The 22,888-nt window shown below is 43.8% G+C and overlaps 1 protein-coding gene across 5 annotated transcripts in view; it reads right to left on the bottom strand.

Moving 5' to 3' along the window:
- The window catches only part of SH3YL1 (SH3 and SYLF domain containing 1), a 61,364-nt gene that overhangs the window by 36,640 nt on the left and 1,836 nt on the right, over positions 1–22,888 (bottom strand). For 4 of the 5 annotated variants that reach the window (XM_061426791.1, XM_061426796.1, XM_061426793.1 and 1 more), the window contains exons 2-3: positions 4,339–4,449; positions 1,411–1,524 (exon numbers count right to left, since the gene is read on the bottom strand). In XM_061426791.1, the coding sequence (XP_061282775.1) occupies positions 1,411–1,524; positions 4,339–4,449 (225 nt within the window). Of the gene's footprint in view, positions 1–1,410; positions 1,525–4,338; positions 4,450–7,817; positions 11,473–22,888 lie in introns of those variants that run through there. The other variant, XM_061426792.1, reaches the window with a different exon arrangement.

Genomic DNA, 22,888 nt, shown 5'->3' with positions numbered 1-22,888 from the left:
ATGTTCTCTCAGCAGAAAATTAAATTACTGACACTAAAAAGAGCTATGAACAGAAGTGAAGTGAAAGTCGCTCAGTTGTGTCCAACTCTTTGCAACCCCGTGGACTATATAGTCCATGGAATTCTCCAGGCCAGAATTCTAGAGTGGGTAACCTTTCCCTTCTCCAGGGGATCTTCCCAACCCAGGGATCAAACCCAGGCCTCCCACACTGCAGGGGGATTCTTTACCAGCTGAGCCACAAGGGAAGCCCGACACATTAACACATTAACAGAAAAAAATGTGTTCAATTATATAACTGAACAGCTAATGTTAAATTCATGTAATAAGGCTGTTAGATGGTTATGACACACCTGGTGGTAGTTTAGTCACTAAATCATGTCTGATTCTTGCGGCCCCATGGACTATAGCCTGCCAGGTTTCTCTGTCTGAGGGATTCTCCAGGCAAGAATACTGGAGTTGCCATTTCCTTCTCCAGGGGGTCTTCCCAACCCAGGAATTGAACCCTGGTCCCCTGCACTGCAGGCAGATTCTTTACCAACTGAGTCACGAAGGAAGCCCCTACACACTGCTGCTGCTGCTAAGTCGCTTCAGTTGTGTCCCACTCTGTGCGACCCCATAGACGGCAGCCCACCAGGCTCCCCCGTCCCTGGGATTCTTCAGGCAAGAACACTGGAGTGGGTTGCCATTTCCTTCTCCAATGCATGAAAGGGAAAAGTGAAAGTGAAGTCGCTGAGTCTTGTCCGACTCTTAGTGACCCCATGGACTGCAGCCTACCAGGCTCCTCCATCCATGGGATTTTCCAGGCAAGAGTACTGGAGTGGGGTGCCATTGCCTTCTCCGGCCCCTACACACACCTACACACATTTCAAATATGATAAATGTTGGTTCTTGAGATTCAAGGCAAATGTATTTTGATGTCATGTCTGAAAAATCAGGTATTAGATTTCACACCAGAAAGTAAAGCCAAATTATACTAATCTTGATATGATTCTGCCCTGGGGATGGATATTCTTTAAAATGTTTCCGTTTTTAAGGTCTCCTACAGGAAAAATGGGGGGAAAGCTTACAAATGGTCTTTCACCTTATCAGCTTCCATAAAACATTAGAAAACAGTACCCTGAAGCTGAGGAATAAGAATGCATATTTGACAAGAGAAATATAATGTCAACGTTTAGTATTTGCTCCACGGAAGGACGAGAAAATACGCAAAGGCGGGGGAGCACCTTCTGGTGTTCTGAGAGGCTCCCGGGCTGGCCGGCTAACAGAAAACACCCCGGGAGCCGCCCAAGGGAGGCGGTGCCGGTCGAGCCACAAAGCCTGCCTCCCTCCCTGGGACGCAGCTCACAGCGGAAACGGAACACAAGCGTGGAGGGGCTCTCCGCTCCTCCCGGTGAAGAGCCGCTGACTTACTTCCGTCTGGAAGGCGCGCCAGCACGATCCCGCTGCCTCCTCTCGCCGTGACCAGAAAGCCAGCCTTTATCACCGACAGGATAGCGAGGCCCTTGGCTTTGGCGATGACGTGCGCTGCAAAAGATGAGGGCAGGGTGCACCCCGACGGGTCAGACCTGGGCACGGAGCTGTGCTTCCCGGACCCGGGCCCCCCGGTAACTGAGGACAATCCACCCCAGGAGAGCCTGAAGCCTTTGGTGGCCCTAACCCGACAGGAGAGGTGCTCAGAAATTCTGCGATGGCCACAAGAAATGAGAGCCTGGAATGAGACTGTGCTGATGTCTAGCAGCAGGGGAAATAATTTGGAGATTTCAATTAATTTAGAATGTAATGTATAATTTTCAAATTTATTCAAAGAAATTAAGATCTACAGAGTATTAAGGAGAAACTTAAACAGTGACTGATACGCCGTGTGTGTGTGGCAGAGTGTTTGAGCTTAAAGCCACATCACTGAGCTCACCTGCTAATAATATGAAAATCTGGATTCAAAACCAGAAAAATTTAATGATTTTGCCACTTAAAAAAGGCTTTTAACTTTACAAAATGATTTGATCAGTATTTGAATAACACATAACTACCAAAGCACTGAAAATATAATTCCATTTACAAAATATTGGTTTATTCACATTTCAGGGAAGTTCTTTCCATAAAAGCAAGGTTATTAACATAGGTCCCACTAAACACAGTGTCTCACTATTTGGTGGATTTATTTACACAATAGTACATCTTTCAAATAACAAAGGAAGCCTTAAGACTGAAATTATTCTTGGAACCCAATACTACTTTTAAGGTAGTTTATCATCATTTTAGTCATATATTATTTTGAGGAAGTCAAACCAAATAGTGTACTCAAATACACACAAAAGACTTTGTATGTATCCTTCAGTCCTTAGGCGACACTAAATTTCGAATACAATTATGCATACCATTTCAAAATTTAAATTAACAACAGACCCTCAGAGATGATTCAACCAAAGGCACCAGGGGGGTGACACACAGATTATCTGCAGCTGCTGGTCCTGAACCAGGGTCAGAAGTAATGCTGTTCAGAGGGCGGCCTGCTGAGGTGCCTGAGCTCCATTTCTAAGGGGTGTAACAAGGCGATGATGACGGACAGCTTCGTTACAGCCAGGAGCCTTGTTTATACAGCACAACCGGCAGGCCATCCTCAACACGGCACAGGCGTTCCCACTGCTTTTACAGTGAGCTCCGCCTCTGTTCAGAAACATTAAATAGAACCAAAGTAGATTTCTTTAATGAACACATTTCAAATGTCAGGTGTGTTTCTAATATCTTATCCACCCAAGTTCAGGGACAGTAAACTACCAACAATTGCTAAATAATTGTCCAGTTAGCTCTTCATTTGTAACAAGGATGGATCGATTGCAAATTTACTCTCTAAATTCAGTCTCACATCTCAGAGCCCTTATACCAGAAAACTGTGAACTCACAGCCAAGGAGGTCTAAAGGGCTGGGCATTCTGTTTTAGAATGCTTTGAGACTTCATCTCCTGTTCCGTAACAGAGCTCCCGGGTTTAAAGTAAACGTAGCGGCCCTCCCTCCGCGTCCCATGGACAGGCAAGGCTTGGTCCCCCAGCAGCTGGGCCTTCCTGCCTCCCACCCCCACCCTCCACTCGCAGTCTATATACCCTGGGAGCAAGCTCTTCTTCCTAAGGCTCCTATGTAAACAGATTTTCATTTTCTGAGTGACAGGGTTGTTGGGTGACCTTTAACTGGAGGCAGAAAAGGCAAGACAGAATTCTGCTGGACAAAATCGTTGAGAAATAATCCATATCCAGATATTTTTACGGTAGGAAATACACTTTATCTGTAAGTTGGGCTAGCCTGATATGTAGCTGATATATATCAAGAAATGTCTTCTACCTCCTGCTTCAGAACAGAGCTAAGAAAACTCAGATTTTTCTGGTTGGATTTCCTTCGAGTCCTATGCAGTGCTTCTCAAATGCATGTACCTCACTGGAGATCTTGTGAAAAATGCGGATTATGATTCCTTAGGTCTAAGAAGAGCCCGAGGTCCTGCATTTCTAACAAGCTCCCAGGTGATGCCCGAATGTTGTCCAGTCTGCTCTTTGAGTATCAATGCTCTAAAAAGCCCTGTTTTCTTAAGATGAGAGGAGTGGCTAGGCCAAAATAAGAGCAATTAGTATTATTATTATAACAACAAATTAGTAATTTTTAAAAACATTTAAAGACCTGTTAAATAACTTCAGAAAATCTAGCTTAAGAAATTAAACTCCTTTCTTTAATGAAGGATCAAAGTCCTGCACCAAGAGGGAAATTTGCCTTCCAAGCTAGTTTGCATACGAGTCTCTTAGCATCAGATAAGTATTTTCTGAAACACCTTTTGGAAACAACGGGTAGTAGTGAAGAACAGACAGTGGTCCCAAAGGCTTGCCTCTGGACCAGGTCTGGTGTGGCCCGCAGGACTACAGGAGGATCACGGAGTCTGATTCAGCAGGTCTGGGGGAGCTTAGGAACTGAGGTTTCGGACCCCAGGAATACAGATTTCTGGTTGTACTGGAAATCAATGATTAGTCTTCTTAAACCACTGTAAGGTATAACTATCTTATCTAGAAAGAAAAAACACAAATTTAAAATTTATTTATGAGATTAGCTAGTGAGTTTGCAAAGCCCTCAGAAACTGAGGACAAGGACCTGTGAGTTTGAGGGAAGTGGCGCTGGCAAAGGACAGGGAATACTCACAAAAGGGGAAGGAGCAGGAAGGCAGGCGGGAGAGCAGGCGGGGCGGGGAAGACAGGCCCAGAGCAGAGAGGCGGTCTGAGGACCTGTGTGCAGTCAAGGGTTGAGAAGATAATTTGGGAAACAGAGCAAATGCAGAAGTGGAAAGTACTCATATTATTCACCTACCAGGGATGATCTTATCAGGTCCATTTCTGGAAGTTATTTCTGTGAATTCTCTTAGAATTTTAGCAGCCTTTTTTGCTTCAGATTTCAAATTGGAAGGTATAGGGTTGTTCACTAAAAGATTAAAAAAGTGATTTTAATGAAAAAATCTACTAAATAGAAGTTAGAAGTTTGTTGTAATTTCATTTTTGTCATACACAATTAAGCATTAACAAACTGTATCCTACCAGACAAAAGAAATAAATTGAAAATCTTTACTTGGTAATCATTTCATCTCTATTTTCCTAATAAATTAAATTCACTCTGAGATTGGGAAACCTTAAACTCTCAAAAATCTTAGAAATTTAAAATCACGGCGATCTAAAGGATCTTAAAAGGACTTAGCAACTGAATAGCAACAGTTTGGAAGCAACACAGGCTAAGGTGGGTTCTCTCCCGCGCTGCAGCTTCCAGGCAGAAAAGCGGGAAATCTTGGCCTTCATTTCCCTCCCCTCAGGAATCCTAGATCCATTTGCTGACATTCAGTGTAAAAACTGATGCTCTAAACACTTCCCCCAGTTTCTGTTTACACAAATGGCAATTCCAACACCAGCTTCTGCCTTTGAAGCTCTCAGTGCACTTTTAATTTGTTCTTTTATGATGAGTAATATTAATATCCTTCCATTTCTGTCAAGTCTTTTTTAAAAATATTTCTTGTCTATTTAGGGAGGGTATTTGTTTCTTATTGATTTATATATTAAAGGAATTAACCTTTTTTTCTAGAATACAAGTTACATTGATTTCCTCTTTGTCATTTGTCTTTTCAATTTTCTTATAATAGTTTTTCTACTTTTTAAAAAATGAAATCAAATTCATATCCTCTTTTAAGTCTGCTGCTACTGCTGTTGGTGCTGCTAAGTCGCTTCAGTCGTGTCCGACTCTGTGTGACCCCATAGACGGCAGCCACCACACTCCCCCGTCCCTGGGATTCTCCAGGCAAGAACCCTGGAGTGGGTTGTCATTTCCTTCTCCAATGCATGAAAGGGAAAAGTGAAAGTGAAGTCGCTGAGTCTTGTCTGACTCTTAGAGACCCCATGGACTGCAGCCTACCAGGCTCCTCCGTCCATGGGATTTTCCAGGCAAGAGTACTGGAGTGGGGTGCCATTGCTTTCTCCGTTTAAGTCTAACAAGTATTTTTTTTTACTAAATAAAGTAGTCCTCAAATTCATTTGGAAAAATAAGCAAGAAAGGCTAGAAGAAAATGTGTGAACCTGGAAGAAGGTGAAAACCTCCATCTAACATATTATAAAGCCTCTATAAGTTACCTCCTGGTGATACAAATATGGACAGAAAAATCAATTTTACAAAATAGAAAATTCAAAAATTGGCCCAAATGTATAAGGGAATTTAATATGTGATGAATACTGCATCTCAAATAAATGTGGAAAAGTTATCTTACACAATAGTCATCCTTTGGGGGAAAAAATCATCCGCAGTGTCATACTACATGAACTCCAAATCTATCAATGATTCAAAATGCCAAAAGTCAAACCATAAAAGAATTAGAATTATGGGAGAATTACTTTTCAAATTCATAGTGTAAAGGCCCATGAATTTTGAGACGAAAAGTTAAAAAAAAAAAAAAAACAACAAATTATGGCATAAGTGCATTGTAAAAATAACAGAGAAAGTATAGGTATGCAAATACTGAAGAGAAAAGACACCCCTACCACTGAGATGCACCGGTACCGCTGTCTGCATTTAGCATGGCTTCAGTTGGTTCCTACTGTTAAACAAGTCGATTATTTCATTTTTAGTTTTTATTGATACCACTGTTGGATAGTAATTATCTTGAGAGAATCTTAGGAGTTGGAATTAATGACTTAAAAAAAATTTTTAGGCTTTTTTCCATTATGAAGTCGCCTTCTAAAAACACTCTCCAACCTTAGAACCACCAAGTGTTACCATGAGACGTGTACTGTCACCAGGGAAGCAGCAGAGGCGAGGTGGGCACGTCAGAACAGGACGGCAAACTTGTGTTTATCCAACACCAGCCAACGTCTCACTCGTCTCATTTTGTTTTGCGTATTTCCTGTTGGTGCTCTCTGCCTATTTTTCTGGTCCTATACTCATTTCTCTATAATTTTCATATTAAAACTTCATGTCGCAAGTTTCCATCTCAGCTTCTTGTTTTTTACACTTTTATGTATAGTTTCTCAGTATTTGTTTTCATTTATGTGGCAATATCTCTCTGGGCTTTTTACCATTATCATCTTTCTATTATTGTGACTAAAAGTCTTACTTTAAGAAAAAAGTTACATGAGTATTATTTCAGATTTTCTTTCAGAGCTTTCATTTTACATTAAATATTTGACGTACTTCAAACTTCGTGTTTGTATAGGATGTGAAGTTAGAACCTAATATTTTAAACATATATGACACAATTTATTGAATAAACCACAGCACTTAATTAACAGTGCTACATTCACAACAAAAGAAAGGAGTATTCATATAAATATATATACTCATGTTTAAAAATATATGACAGAGATGACACAGTAGATTAATAAATTGTTCTGGGACAACTCTGGGTCATTCAAAGGAAAACAAAATAAAATTAGATTACGACATCATATCATACAAAAAATTCAGTGTAACTGAAGGCCTAAATATTAAAAGCATAACTTTGTACTTTTAGAATAAAAAGAATAGGGAGTATCTTTATGATCTGAGGATGGAGGAATGGTATAAACAAGGCACAAAATAAAGGGAAACTACAGATATATTCAACTACATTAAAATGTAAAAAGTTATATATCAACATACATTTAAAAATAAGAATATAAGCCACAGACTGGAATATATTTGTCATAAGTATAAATGACAGAGATTTAGAACCCATAATATATAAAGATATTTTACTTTTTAATACATTTAAATGTATTTACATGTATTATGATTGATATAATTTATGGTTAATTGATTTATTATAATTACAAATCATTGAATTGTTCAATTTTGTATCTCTATCATATCCTTAGTATTTTTTCTTTTGTTATTTAAAATTTAGAGTTCTTCAGGTAGACTTTTTTAAGTCCATCTTTGGTTCTGCACATTTTGCTTCTTCAATTTCTTTTTTAAAAAAAATTATTGGAATATAGTTGATTTACAATATTGTGTTAGGTTCTTCTGTACAGAAGAGTCACTTACACACATATTTATCTACTTTTTTTTTAACACTCTTTTCCCATATAGGCTATTACAGCATATTAATCAGAGTTCCTGTGCTACACAGTAGGTTCTTATCATCTATTTTATACGTAGTCAAATGTATATGTCAATCCCAATCTCCCAATTCATCCCTCCCTACCCTTTAAGTTCTGGTAAGCATAAGATTGTTTCCTACGTCTGTGACTCTGTTTTATAGAGAAATTCATTTGTACCTTTTTCTTAGATTCCACATATAAGTGGTATCATATGGTATTTGTGTTTGTCTGACTTACTTCACTCAGTGTGGGAATCTCCAGGTCCATCTATGTGGTAGCAAATGACATGATTTCATTCCTTTTTATGGCCGGGTAATATTCCACTGTATATATGTACCACATCAAGAATATATAAAGATCTTTTAATATCAAAAAATATGAAATTGCTATAGAAAATTAGGCAAAATATTCAACTACTGATCCGCAGAAGAGACCACCATGGCCAATAAATACATGAAAAGTGGATCAAACTCCTAAGAAACCAGGGACGTGCAAAGCCAGACCATAATGCGTTACCATTTCTCGTCCTCTAGGTGGACAGCAACGACCAAAGCCTGCAGTGCGCATACGCAGGCCGGGCAGGGGCACGGAGGGAAGCCTGTGGCCTGCTGGTGAGGTCCTGAGGAAGGGCAGCTGCTGTGGGAGCTCTCTGAGGACAGCAGAGATGACCCACCAATTCCACACCTGGATGCACTCACGGAGACACTGGTGGCTGGGCGGGACGGTGGCCCCAAATTCATGTCCACCGGGTCCTGTGAAAGGGGTCTCACTTGGAAAAAGGGCCTTTGCAGGTGTAACTAAGTTAATCCTCCAGACTCCCCAGGTGGTCCCTAAGTGCAAGATGACTATCCTTAAGCAGACAGAAAGGGTGAGACCTGGAGAGGAGGGGAGGCAGCACTGTGCAGCCGCCAGCCTGGAGCCCGCGGGCTGGGGAGAAGGCGGGCCTTCTGGAGACATGGGGCCCTCCAGGTGCGGCCGCTGACTCCGCACAGGAGGCCTCCCCTGTGGGAGACGACCTGCCTGTTGCTGTGAGCCAACCAGTTCTGGGTAGCTTGTCATGCATCCAGGAAACCAGTTCTACATGTGTAAGAAGGTTCATTGAGGCAATGCTTTTAATAGCAAAATAGTAAGAATAGCACATAAAACCAAACACTTTCAAAGCAGGAAACAAATTCCGCTCAAGAGGAGGATGGACATACCTAGCTTGGTATACTATTGAAACTGTATTCTACACAGAACTTCAAATAAGCTAGGTTTACATGTATCAGCATGGCAAAATATGAGTATTGAGAGGAAAAGCAAGCTACATAAAGACATATAGGGCATCACACACATGTAAATGTTTATATAAATATATATAAAAATCAAGTATAATGATACTTGCTGTGGGGTGTGGGGAAGGCTTATATAGGAAGCTTGCTGGAAACTTGTACTGTGTATAGTAAGTCATGGAGGTAAATTGTTATTCTCAATAGTCCTTTGTATGTTGTATGTATGAAATATTACATAACAAAGATTGCTCAGCATAAATTGAATATTGAACAATTAAATATTTAATGTAGTAGTGGAAATGCATGACTCCAGCTATTAAAAAAAATGTATATTATGAATAATTACTCCATACATTATCTTCTGTTTAAAATGTGACCTCTCACAATGAACATGTCTTGTATGAAGAGGTGTAGAAAAGTGAAAAATATATCCTTACATTTTACACAAACAAGAGTGTAGACAGCCTCCCCTCCCCTAGGCATGTGTGGACACAAACACACACACAATTCACAGGATAGGGACTGGGTGAGTAGCTACACACTAAATGTTCAATTATTATCATATGCATTTGTGTATCATTGCCAATTCTTAAACTTTAATTTTAGGAACTAACGTGCAGTTGCTCTTCGTCTCCCCAGTCATGTATTTAAAATCACACTGTCCCATTTCGCTGATGGTACTAAGATACTGAAGGGCTGATATTCTCAGTACTCTGCTCTCACTTTCAGCGGTGGATATGAAGCACAAAGACGAACACAGAAAAATTCTCAGAAGACATAATTTTTAAATAGGGAAGCAATCTTAAAACACCCATTTAAAAGTATGTCAATGTACTAGTGACTTTAAACATTTCCTATTATCAGTGCTTTGGTTAAACAATCTGGATTTAAAAGGTCTTAGAAAAAATATAACCTAGAAAAATTCCTAACGAACATATTTATGTAGCTATTTGGGCCATTAAAGTACATTTTATAGAAGTAGCTGTTAGTCGTGACTTGACTAATGTTGTGTTACATTGCTTCAGTCATATCCGACTCTTTGTGACCCTAAGGACTGTAGCCCACCAGGCTCCTCTGTCCATGGGATTCTCCAGGCAAGAACCCTGGAGTGGGTTGCCATTTCCTTCTCCAGGGGATCTTCCTGACCCAGGGATCGAACCCTCGATTCTTATGTCTCCTGCATTGGCAGGTGGGTTCTTTACCACTAGAGCCACCAGTAGCAGGCTAAAGACATGTAACTGTTTTTGATATTCCACAGTGATCCAGAAAAAGTGTATATGGTGGGGGCATTTCCAAGTTTTCAACACAGTACTGACGCAGTGAACAGACTCTGAAAACCGCAGCCAGAGTGAACAAGTGATGGAAGCCAGCCCCACTTGCAGTGATCATGACGAGGGAGGGAGGCGCTGAGCCGCAAGAGTCAGCAGGGCACACAGGGACACGAGGGGAAAACTGACGAGACTGCACCTGTCTGCACACTGCACCCGACTAGGCAGGCCTCTGTTCTCTTACGCAGCCTTGCTCCTAACAGAACGGACAGCTGCAGGCGGAGGGCTGCTGGGTGAGTCTCGCGGCTGGGCAGGAGTTCCCACCCACGTCAGCGCAGCGCTGTCCTCGGGAGCGGCTGCTCAGATAGCAGGGCAGCATGTTTCCCCACTCTTTCCCTCTCCTTCACTGGCTGCGGGGAGCTGCCCATGACCTGGAGCATGAGGGGGGAATAACTCTTATAGTGGCAAGAAATTGAGATTTGTGGGCTTGTTGTTGCGGCTGAAACTTATCATCTCTCCATGGCATTACAGAATATGGGAAAGTATTTGCAATTTTTATTTTCTTTAGAACTAGACTTGACTTGTTTTATATACATTCTAATCACTCAATTAGTTTGGGGAGGTAGATAAATGGGTAAAAACACTTTTAAGATATAACATACATATGTTAATATCTTTCTCTTTGATTACATAGCTTTTATAATAAACTATTTACAAGTCCTTCTTAAAGAAAGCAAAGATGTGGCTTTTGCCTTTTCATTAAATGTTAAAATGGATGAAAAGATGGATCTTGGCTGCACCTGGAAACAGCCTCACGTCAGAGGGCCCTCCCTGCACTCCCCCCCTGACCCCTGAGTTATGCCAGCTCCTGTGGCTGTAACCTCCTGCCCGCCTGGAGGAGGTGCAGGTGGAGGCATGCGGCAGGTATACCGGGACCTTAACTGTGGGAACCATTCGCTCTGAAGGGGGACATGTGCGAGGACGCAGCCCTTCTTGGAGGAGGTGAGGCTCAGCCGCAGACAGCACAGCGCCGTGCTCCACCAGGCTGGGCCCCTCTGGGAGCTGTGCCCAAGGGTAGAGGCAGACGTGGGATCTGGGTGAGGCGGGGGCAGGACCCTCAGAGCCTGGGGGGGCTCCAGTTTCTGAGTGGAGGGGGCTGTGTGGAGTTCTCTGAGGGCTTTTCTTGGGCCTGTGGCTCAGAAGGCTCTGCCGGATGACCTCTCACCACTCGCTGACCCCGCCTGACCCTTCCTGAGGAAGCTGGGCATTGGCCCCTCTAAAGGAACTCTGCTGGTCCTCTCGGAGCACACGATGAAGGCCGCGTGCGGAGCCGAGAGCACCAAGGACTCGGCAAAGCCACCTGTTCTCCTATGGCCTGGATGTGAGAGTGCTGCTGCTGCTGCTGCTAAGTCGCTTCAGTCATGTCCAACTCTGTGCGACCCCATAGACGGCAGCCCACTAGGCTCCCCTGTCCCTGGGATTCTCCAGGCAAGAACACTGGAGTGGGTTGCCATTTCCTTCTCCAATGCACAAAAGTGAAAAGCGAAGTGAAGTTGCTCAGTCCTGTCCGACCCTTAGCGACCCCATGGACTGCAGCCTACCAGGCTCCTCCATCCATGGGATTTTCCAGGCAAGAGTACTGGAGTGGGGTGCCATTGCCTTCTCGGATGTGAAGAGTGGTTGGTTGCAAAAAACCAAATCAAAAGAACGTTTCGGGGGAGAACACACTTTCAAAGATGAAATAGGTAAAATCCCGTCATAGATTAGCATTGACAGCTAAACACTCGTGACCTGTGGTGATAAAGGGCACTAAATAGTGAGCTCAAGTCGAAAGTGTTCTCCCACAAAGAGAATCGCATTCCACGCATCAGTACACTTGGATTACAGAAGAAGTGCTCAGTTATTGTTACAATCCAGTTACCAATAAAATCTGTGGAAGGTTGTTTTCTCTCTTGTGTGTCAATACACAGTTATGCCTCTTGGCTGCCAAAGCCTGATCTACTGGCTGGCTGGCCCTACAGGAAAAAAATGGCAACCTCTTAAAATACCATTCATTCTTCAAGATCAACTTTAAACGCTTTTTCTACTTGAAATCATTGCACACAGACAGCCCTTTGAGGAACTGAAATCTTAGACCAGGCCTGAGATTTGGCACAAAGCCCTCCCACCCACCTGCCCTGCTCCAGGCCATCCCTTCCTGGGGCAGCTAAGCAGAGCCTCACCACTTGGACCACACAAAACACGGGTGAGCTGAGGGGTGAGGAACAGCCCTACCCCAGGCCTGGAGGGCGAGGCCCGGGGGCCAGCAGCACCAAGGCTGCTAACGCTGACTTCACCTACCTTGCCAGCTCAACACTGTCACTTGTCATCTGACTCTACAAAGATTAGGTCACTGCAGGTGCAGACCTTCCACACACCCTGAAGGGAGTACAGGCTGGAGATCAGGAACAAAGCCCTCTCTGCTCTGGAAAAACTGGTAGAACAGGCCTTCAGATAGATATTTTCAGGAGAAGATTTTAAGAGCCCAATTTCTTGCCTTTTCTCATATCTAGAAGAGCACTAAAATCATAAATGGAGACACCCGTTCCTTGTGATGGGCAGCAACTTCTGCCAAAATGTATGCTTGGCTGCAGGTACCCCCTTCAGCAAAACAGAAGTACTGGCCTCCCCACCCTATCTCTTCAGAGCAGCTCCTCAGCAGAACCTCCGCGACGGTCTGCTGGGTTACGGTCCTCATTTTGCGCCCAATAAACTGAACTCTCAGCTCTCACGCTGTGCATCTCTTTCGGCCAACAGCCTCTAGGAATGAGCCAAGAGGTGGAGGCTACGGTCTTCTCAGCCTCCCCAAGGCGCCATCCTCTTCTATTCACACTCAACCCTAGGCCTGTGACTTTAAACACCATTTATATCTGGTAATCCTTTCCCGAAATGCCAGACTCAGAGTATCAGTTACTAATTGACATTGAAATCAAGTCAGCATCTCAAATAAATCACATTTAGACATTACAGTGACGCCCAACTCCTCTCCAGCCTGCTCCCCAAGTTTCCTTTCCAGGTGGGCTTCATCCATCAGGGAGCGCACTCTCAAACCCCAGGCCAGCTGGGGCTCCCACGTTTCTCTCGTGCCTTGCCATCCCCCAGTACACAGCTCCGAACACAAACCTCCAGCTTAGAATCTGACTGCAGCTCACCCTCCTCCCACCTCCAGTCTGGCCCAGGGAGTATCAGTCCTGTGGTGTCCATTCAGCAGCCTCCTCTGGGGTTTCTGGTTCCAGTCTTGAACTCCTGTGGTCATTTCTCCGAAGAAATGCTCTAGGTAATATCTCAAACAATACCCGTCCACTGATAACACCCTTAAAGTTCCTCCATCACATTCAGCCTACACCATGACCCGTATCTGTGTGGGGCAGATGCGGGGTGGCTGGGCTTGCCGGGACTGAACAATAAGGCCGAGGAGCCAGAGGAGAGGACAGACAGGGCCCAGAGCTCGGCGGGCTGCGGGTCATGTGGGCGGCGGATCAGCCCCAGGGTGGCCAGTGCCAGCGGTGAGGCTGAGGAACCACGGGCTCCGAGTGTGCTCCAACCTCAGCTCCCACCTCCCCAGACCCCTTTCCGGGCACTCCAGCATGGCTTCTGCCAAGGCCCCTGGGTGGCAAGCTGATCGACACTGGGTGGCCAGTAAAGGTTTACAGGCTCAGTGAGGACCAGCTGTGGGACAACCAGGGTGCCAGCATGCTGTCCGGCTACGGGGAGTGGCTGAAGGGCATGTCCCTGCTAGTCAGGGCCTGAAAAAAGGTGGTCTGCTGGAGAAGGCAATGGCAAAACACTTCAGTATTCTTGCCTTGAAAACCCCATGAACACAATGAAAGGCAAAAAGATATGACACCAGAAGATGAGCCCCCAGGTCAGTAAGTGTCCAATATACTACTAGGGAAGAATGGAGAAATAGCTCCATAAAGAAGGAACAGGCTGGGCTAAAACAGAAACATCACTCAGCTGTGGATGTATCTGCTGGTGAAAGTAAAGTCCAGGGCTGTAAAGAACAATACTGCAAAGGAACCTGGAATGTTAGGTCCAGGTTCAACGAATCAAGGTAAATCAAGGTAAATTGGACATGGTCAAGCAGGAGATGGTAAGCATGAACATCGACATTAGAGGAATCAGTGAACTAAAGTGGACGGGAATGGGCGAACTTATTTCAGAAGACCATTATATCTACTATGGTGGGCAAGAATCCATTAGGAAAAAAAGGAGTGGCCCTCACCGTCAACAAAAGAGTCCAAAATGCAGTACTTGGATACAGTCTCAAAAACAACAGAATGATCTTGGTTTGTTTCCAAGACAAAGCATTAAACATCACAGTAATTCAAGTCTATACTCCAACCACTAATGCCAAAGAAGAGGACATTGGATGGTTCTATGAAGACCTACAAGAGCTTCTAGAACTAACACCAAAAAAAAAAAAAAGATATCCTTTTCATCATAATCAGCTTCCCTCGTGGCTCAGATGATAGAGAATCTGCTTGCAATGCTGGAGACCCAGGTTCGACCCCTGCCTTGGGAAGATCCCCTGGAGAAGGGAATGGTTACCCACTCTAGTATTCTTGCCTGGAGAATCCCATGGACAGAGGAGCCTGGAGGGCTACAGTCCCTGGGGTCATGAAGAGTTGGACATGACTGAGTGACTAACACTTTCTTCATCACAGGGAACTGGAATGTAAAGGTATGAAGTCAAGACATATCTGGAGTAACAGGAAAGGTTGGCCTCCGAGTACAAAATGAAGCAGGGCAAAGGCTGACAGAGTTTTGCAAAGAGAACACACTGGTCATAGCAAACACCCTCTTCCAACAACACAAGAGATGACTCTATACATGGACATCACCAAATGGTCAATACTGAAATTAGACTGATTATATTCTCTGCAGCTGAAGGTGAAGCAGCTCTATACAGTCAGCAAAAACAAAACCTGGAGCTGGCTGTGGCTCAGATCATCAGCTCCTTACTGCCAAATGCAGGCTCAAATTGAAGAAAGTAGGAATAGCAAGGAGAGATAAGAAAGCCTTCCTTGGTGATCAATGCAAAGGAATAGAGGAAAATAATAAAGTAGGAAAGACTAGAGATCTCTTCAAGAAAATTAGAGATAACAAGGGAACAATTCATGCAAAGATGGGCACAATAAAGGACAGAAATGGGATGGACCTAACAGAAGCAGAGGATACAAGAAGAGGTGGCACGAATACACAGAAGAACTATACAAAAAAGATCTTCATGACCCAAGAACTACAATGGTGTGCTCACTCACCTAGAGCCAGACATCCTGGAGAGTGAAGTCAGGTGGCTCTTAGGAAGCTTTACTATGAGCAGAGCTAGTCGAGGTGATGGAATTCCAGGTGAGCTATTTCAAACCCTAAAAGGTGATGCTGGTAAAGAGCTGCACTCAATATCCCAGCAAATTTGGAAAATGCAGCAGTGGCCACAGGACTGGGAAATGTCAGTTTTCATTCCAATCCCAAAGAAAGGCAATGCCAAAGAATGCTCAAACTACTGCACAATTGCACGCTTCTCACACGCTAGCAAAGTAATACTCAAAATTCTCCAAGCCAGGCTTCAACAGTACATGAACCATGAACTTCCAGATGTTCAAGCTGGTTTAGAAAAGGCAGAGGAACCAGAGATCAAACTGCCAACATCTAAGGGATCACTGACGGAGAAGGAAATAGCACCCCACTGCAGTACTCTTGCCTGGAAAATCCCATGGATGGAGGAGCCTGGTGGGCTGCAGTCCATGGGATTGCTAAGAGTCGGACACGACTGAGCGACTTCACTTTCACATTTCCCTTTCATGCATTGGAGAAGGAAATGGCAACCCACTCCAGTGTTCTTGCCTGGAGAATCCCAGGGACGGGGGAGCCTAGTGGGCTGCCGTCTATGGGGTCGCACAGAGTCGGACACGACTGAAGTGATTTGGCAGCAGCAGCAGGGGATCATTGAAAAAGCAAGAGTTACAGAAAAGTATCTACTTCTGCTTTATTGGTTACACCAAAACCTTTGACTGTGTGCCTCACAACAAACTGTGGAAAACTCTTTAAGAGACAGGAATACCAGTCCACCTCACCTGCCTCCTGAGAAATCCGTATGCAGGTCAAGATACAACAGTTAGAACCAGACATGGAACAACAGACTGGTTCCAAGTCAAGAAAGTAGTACATCAAGGCTGTATACTGTCTCCCTGCTTACTTCACTTATATGCAGAGTACATCATGTGAAATGCTGGGCTGGATGAAGCACAATCTGGAATCAAGATTGCCAGGAGAAATATCAATAACCTCAGATATGCAGATGACACCACCCTTATGGCAGAAAGTGAAGAGGAACTGAAGAGCCTCTTGATGAAAGTGAAAGAGGAGAGTGAAAAAGCTGGCTTAAAACTCAACATTCAGAAAACTAAGATCATGGCATCTGGTCCCATCACTTCATGGTAAATAGATGGGGAAACAATGGAAACAATGACAGACTTTATCTTTTTAGGCTCCAAAATCACTGCAGATGCTGACTGCAGCCATGAAATTAAAAGACACTTGCTCCCTAGAAGAAAAGCTATGACCAACCTAGACAGCATATTAAAAAGCAGAGACATCACTTCGCCAACAAAAGTCCACTTAGTCAAAGCAATGGTTTTTCCAGTGGTCATGTATGAATGTGAGAGTTGGACATGTGAGAGTGAGAACTGTACAGGAGTTGGTGACCAAAACCATCCACAAGTAAAAAAAAAAAAAAGAAATGTAAGAAGGCAAAATGGTTGTCTGAGGAGGCCTTATAGACAGCTGAGAAAAAAAGAGAAGTGAAAGGCAAAGGAGAAAGGGAAAGATATACCCAACTGAATGTAGAGTTCCAGAGAATAGCAAGGAGAGATAAGAAAACCTTCTTAAGTGAACAATGCAAAGAAACAGAGGAAAATGGTAGAGTGGGAAAGAGATCTAGAGATCTCTTCAAGAAAATTGGGGATTTTATGCAGAAGGGAACATTTTATGCAAAGATGGACACAATAAAGGACAGAAATGGCAAGGACCCAACAGAAGCAGAAGATATTAAGAGGTAGCAAGAACACACAAAGAAGTGTACAAAAAGGTCTTAATGTGGATAACCATGATGGTGTGGTCACTGATCTAGAGCCAGACATCCTGGAGGGTGAAGTCAAGTGGGACTTAGGAAGCATCACTACAAACAAAGGTATTGGAGGTGATGGAATTCCAGCTGATCTATTTCAAATCCTAAAAGACGATGCTGGTAAAGTCCTACACTCAATATGCCAGCAAATTTGGAAAACTCAGCAGTGGCCACAGGACTGGAAAACATCAGTTTCCAATCCCAAAGAAAGGCGATGCCAAAGAATGTTCAAATTACAGTACAATTGCACTCATTTCACATGCTAGCAAGATTATCCTCAAAATCTTTCAAGCTGGCTTCAGCGGTACATGAACAGAAAACTTCCAGATGTATAATTTGGATTTAGAAAAGGCAGAGAAACCAGAGATCAAATTGCCAACATTCGTTGGATCATAGAAAAAGAAAGGGAATTCCAAAAAGAAAACTACTTCTCCATTGACTACACTAAAGTCCTTGACTGTGTGGATCACAACAAACTGTGGAAAATTCTTAAAGAGTATGCAGGTCAAGAAGTACAGTTAAAACCAGACACGTAACAACGGACTGGTTCCAAGTTGGGAAAGGAGTACGTCAATGCTGTATATTGTCACCCTGCTTATTTAACATATATGCAGAGTACATATGCAAAATGCCAGGATGGATTACTCACAAGCTGGAATCAAGACTGCTGAGAGAAATATCAACAATTTCAGATATGCAGATGATGGCTTAATAGCAGAAAGCGAAGAACTAAAGGGCCTCTCAATGACTGTGCAAGAGGAAAGTGAAAAAGCTGGCTTAAAACTCAACATTCAAAAAACTTAAGTTCATGGCATCTGGTCCCATCCATTCATGGCAAATAGATGGAGAAAAAATGGAAACAATGACAGACAGCCCAATTATTTTCTTGGGCTCCAAAATCACTGCAGGTGATGACTGCAGACATGAAATTAAAAGACACTTGCTCCTTGGAAGAAAAGTGAAAGTGAAAGGGTTAGTTGCTCAGTGGTGTCTGATTCTTTGTTTTCCTAGGGACATAGCCTGCCCGGATCCTATGTCCATAGAATTCTCCAGGCAAGAATATTGAAGTGGGTAGCCATTCCCTTCTCTAGCAAATCTCCCCCACCGAGAGATCAAACCTGGGTCTCCGGTAATGCAGGCAAATTCTTTACCATCTGATCCACTAGTGAAGAAATGTTATGACAAACCTATAGTGTAATAAATAGCAGAGACACCACATTGCCAACAAAGGTCCATATAGTCAAAGCTATGGTTTTCCCAGTAGTCATGTACAGATGTGAGAGGTGGACCATAAAGAAGGCTGAGTGCCAAAGAACTGATGCTTTCGAACTGTGATGCTGGAGAAGACTCTTGGACTGCAAGATCAAAACAGTCAATACTAAAGGAAATCAACCCTGAATCGGAAGGATTGATGCTGAAGCTGAAGCTTCAATATTTTGGCCAACTGATATGAAGAGCTGACTCACTGGAAAAGACCCTGATGCTGGGAAAGACTGAAGGCAGGAGGAGAAAGGGACGACAGAGGATGAGATGGTTGGATGGCATCACCGACTCAATGGACATGAGTTTGAGCACTCTGGGAGATAGCGAAGGACAGCAGAGCCTGGTGTGCTGCAGTCCATGAGGTCGCAAAGAGTCAGACACCGCTTAGCGACTGAACAACAACAACATGGGCTATATCACTACCCTGTCTATCTAATCTTTCTCACCTAATCTCTCTCTACAGTGTAAGTGCCACAGGCTAAGCACATTGACTATATTATTCCGTGTAGTATCTCCAGCACACACCCTAAGTGTATACAGTAAGTGCCCAATAAATATTTGTTAAATGAATAAAGTATTTGTGATTTTTTGGAATTAAAGGTCAAATCTCTGTGTGGACTAGGAAAGATTCATTTACTTGGAAAATCCAATAGGTTTAGAAGAATATGTGCTGAATAAGAGCTAAGGTTCCCTACCTCTCAGACTCTGTAACATTTCCCAGACGTTGAAAGAGTAGAGGGTAAGGGGGTAGTAAGGTATAAGTGGTATGGTGCCCTAGAAGAGTCCTTTCAAAGTTGTCATGGGAAAGGGAAGACAAAACCAAACCAAACCAAAGCTGAGATCTGTGTGCGGCTCCAGTGTAAATGGTGCGCACCCCACTAAGACCACTTCTGCCCAGAAGGCACAGGAGAGCCAGCTGTGCCTGTGGCGGGGAATTCCACGTTGTTCCATCCGAGAGCTGGAGTGTCAGACCTTGTGAATGCAACAAGGATCATCTTCAGAATGAATGATAACTGAAGACCAAAGAGAAACCTATATGCAGGTCAGGAAGCAACAGTTAGAACTGGACATGGAACAACAGACAGGTTCCCAATAGGAAAAGGAGTACGTCAAGGCTGTATATTGTCACCCTGCTTATTTAACTCATATGCAGAGTACATCATGAGAAACGCTGGGCTGGAAGAAGCACAAGCTGGAATCAAGATTGCCAGGAGAAATATCAATAACCTCAGATACGCAGATGACACCACCCTTACGGCAGAAAGTGAAGAGGAACTAAAACGCCTCTTGATGAAAGAGGAGAGTGAAAAAGTTAGCTTAAAGCTCAACATTCAGAAAACGAAGATCATGGCATCTGGTCCCATCACTTCATGGGAAATAGATGGGGAAACAGTGGAAACAGTGTCAGACTTTATTTTGGGGGGCTCCAAAATCACTGCAGATGGTGATTGCAGCCATGAAATTAAAAGACGCTTACTCCTTGGAAGGAAAGTTATGACCAATCTAGATAGCATATTCAAAAGCAGAGATATTACTTGGCCAACAAAGGTTCGTCTAGTCAAGGCTATGGTTTTTCCAGTGGTCATATATGGATGTGAGAGTTGGACTGTGAAGAAAGCTGAGTGCCGAAGAATTGATGCTTTTGAACTGTGGTGTTGGAGAAGACTCTTGAGAGTCCCTTGAACTGCAAGGAGATCCAACCAGTCCATTCTGAATCCCAGCCCTGGGATTTCTTTGGAAGGAATGATGCTGAAACTGAAACTCCAGTACTTTGGCCACATGATGCGAAGAGTTGACTCACTGGAAAAGACCTTGATGCTGGGAGGGATTGGGGGCAGGAGGAGAAGGGGACGCCAGAGGATGAGATGGCTGGATGGCATCACTGACTCGATGGACGTGAGTTTGAGTGAACTCCGGGAGTTGGTGATGGACAGGGAGGCCTGGCGTGCTGTGATTCATGGGGTCGCAGAGAGTCAGACACGACTGAGCGACTGAACTGAACTGAAGACCAAAAGCAAACCTGACTGGGCAGAGATGGCAAAGACCCAACTCCTCTTCTCAAACCCACTCTGGAAAGTGGCTGAGCGTGAGGACTGAGCGTGAGGACTGAGCGTGAGGACTCAGGATAAAGCGCTCACATTTCCGGCACTTGAGCGTGTGGTGTGAGACTCACCCACACACCAGTCTACCATGCGTAGCTGCAGTCCTCGCAGGTCAGGAGTGCTTTTACAAAGCACACAGATGCTCAGTCTCTCTCACTGCCTTGCATTAATAAACTGCAGTGGAAATTGGTTCCTTTGGCTGCTAAATATCTATGTCTTTTGGGGGGGGACCAGCAGTTTGTCTGTTCCCCCTAAAGAAGCATCCAGAGCAGGACAGGTGACCCGTTTGCTGAATCAGAACAGGTGTCCTCCCTGTGCCACAGCAGTACTTTGTAACCAAAGCTGATCCACACCAACATCCAGCCGGGTTTGTGTGGGAGCTGTCAGAACTTTCTTGCAGGTCCTTGTGTTTGGACTTATTGCAAGATTTTTTCACCACTGGGGAGAGCCTGAGAGCAGAGCTGTGCAGAGAAGCTCTTGACTAGAGTTAGAGAGAAGCCGGGCTCTGCTGGCTCTGCTTCAGCCGGGGCTGGGCCACAGCTGAAGCCACAAGCAGCCCTTGCAGTCTCTTTGCGCTTCCTGCACTGGAGGCGGATTCTTTACCACTAGCACCACCTGGGAAGTCCCCTCTTCAGGCACAGGGGCAGTAAAATCCTCTTCTGCTAAAGCCAGTTTGGATCAGACTTTCTGGAACGTGCAACTAAAGTTTAGTAAATGATCATAAATCCTACCCTCAAAAGACCTTCTACTTTGAACTCTATCAACCAAGCAGAGTTAAACCAGTTAAACAAGAAAATTCCATGTTGAGAGTTGCTATTGCAAACATCCTGTTTAGGGAAGGTCAGAGCCTCTTTTATAAACAAGGGAAGGGAAGCTACTGGGCTGGGGAATTCAGATCCAGCTGGGATGCCTGCAGACCACTGAGCCTGAGTGCCAGACACAGCCCTGGTCACTGAGAACTGGTGTCACAAGGCTGGCAATGGTGAGGACAGCTTCATGTTCAGCTGAACTCCAGAAGAGCCTGCCTAATGCATTTGAATAGCACAGATCCTACTGAATCTCTAATAAAAGCACATTGCCCAACCATAGTTGTTTACACTGAATTTCTCTGTCAGAGCTAACAAGTAACAATAATGATTTGGAGACAAGCCTCAATTCCAGTCCTCAGTATCATGCTGTGGCTCTTCCACATTCTTCTGCTGACCATAAGGCAGAGGGGCATGGTCTGATCAGGTTAGTATCATTATGTTGCTGAAGTTATGAAGATACAGGTCACTATTAAGTTATGGTTTGCATCTGAACATTCATAAAAGTTTTAAGTCTCTTGAATTCCAAGGCAAAGCAAATTATATATAAATATTTGAGTTCCCTCCTAAGAGAAGGATGGCTGCCAAACCTCAAGCCAAGAAAATAGAGGCAAAATTTCCTTTAAAAAGTAGCTAAAATAGGGCTTCCCTGGTGGTCCACTGGTTAAGAATCTGCTTTGCAATGCAAGGGACACTGGTTCGATCCCTGGTCCTGGAAGATCCCACAGGCTGTAGGGCAACTAAGCCACGACTACTGAGCCCACGTGCCTAGCGCCGGTGCTCCACAACAGGAGAAGCCACCACAATGAGAAGCCCACACCCTGCAACAGAAACCCTGTGCAGCCAAGAATAAAATAAAATTTTAAAAAGTAACTAAAATAATTGAAAATCCCCATACTAAGTCATCTTTTTTTTTAATTGAGAGGACTTTTTTAAAATACTAAGGAGAAATTTTTTACTTTTGAAACCTCAAAACCTTGAAACGACCTTAAGATGTAGAAATAATTTCCATATTGATCAGAGGGTATTAAACTCAGGGCTGGGGGCACTGGGGACAACCAGGACATTAGAATCTACTTAGAGAAAGTTGCCACCTCGGAGAGAAGTCTGACTAGTTTCCTGTCCGGCCCTTCAGAGGTCTGGAATGAATGCAGGAGAGGAATGGCCCCTCCCAGCACCTCAACATTGTAAGACTTCAAGGGCTTCCAAACTTTCCTTCTGTTGACGACAAGCATCCAATATATTATTTTCCTCAACAGAGTCTCAATTACGAGAAGGCTATCTACAGGAAATTTTTTACAAATTTTTATTTTGGCTATAAATCTTAGCTAAAAGAAACTTTATATGTGATCTTTCAAAAATCTTTGAAATATTGCCTTTAGCTTTATTAGTATATCATCATGGACACCACTGCCTGATAACTATGGCCA

The sequence above is a fragment of the Bos javanicus genome, chromosome 8, assembly GCF_032452875.1.
Source record: "Bos javanicus breed banteng chromosome 8, ARS-OSU_banteng_1.0, whole genome shotgun sequence".
Lineage (NCBI taxonomy): Eukaryota > Metazoa > Chordata > Mammalia > Artiodactyla > Bovidae > Bos > Bos javanicus.
Note: the sequence above shows the minus strand (reverse complement) of the source record. Positions and strands in the feature narration are given on the sequence as shown.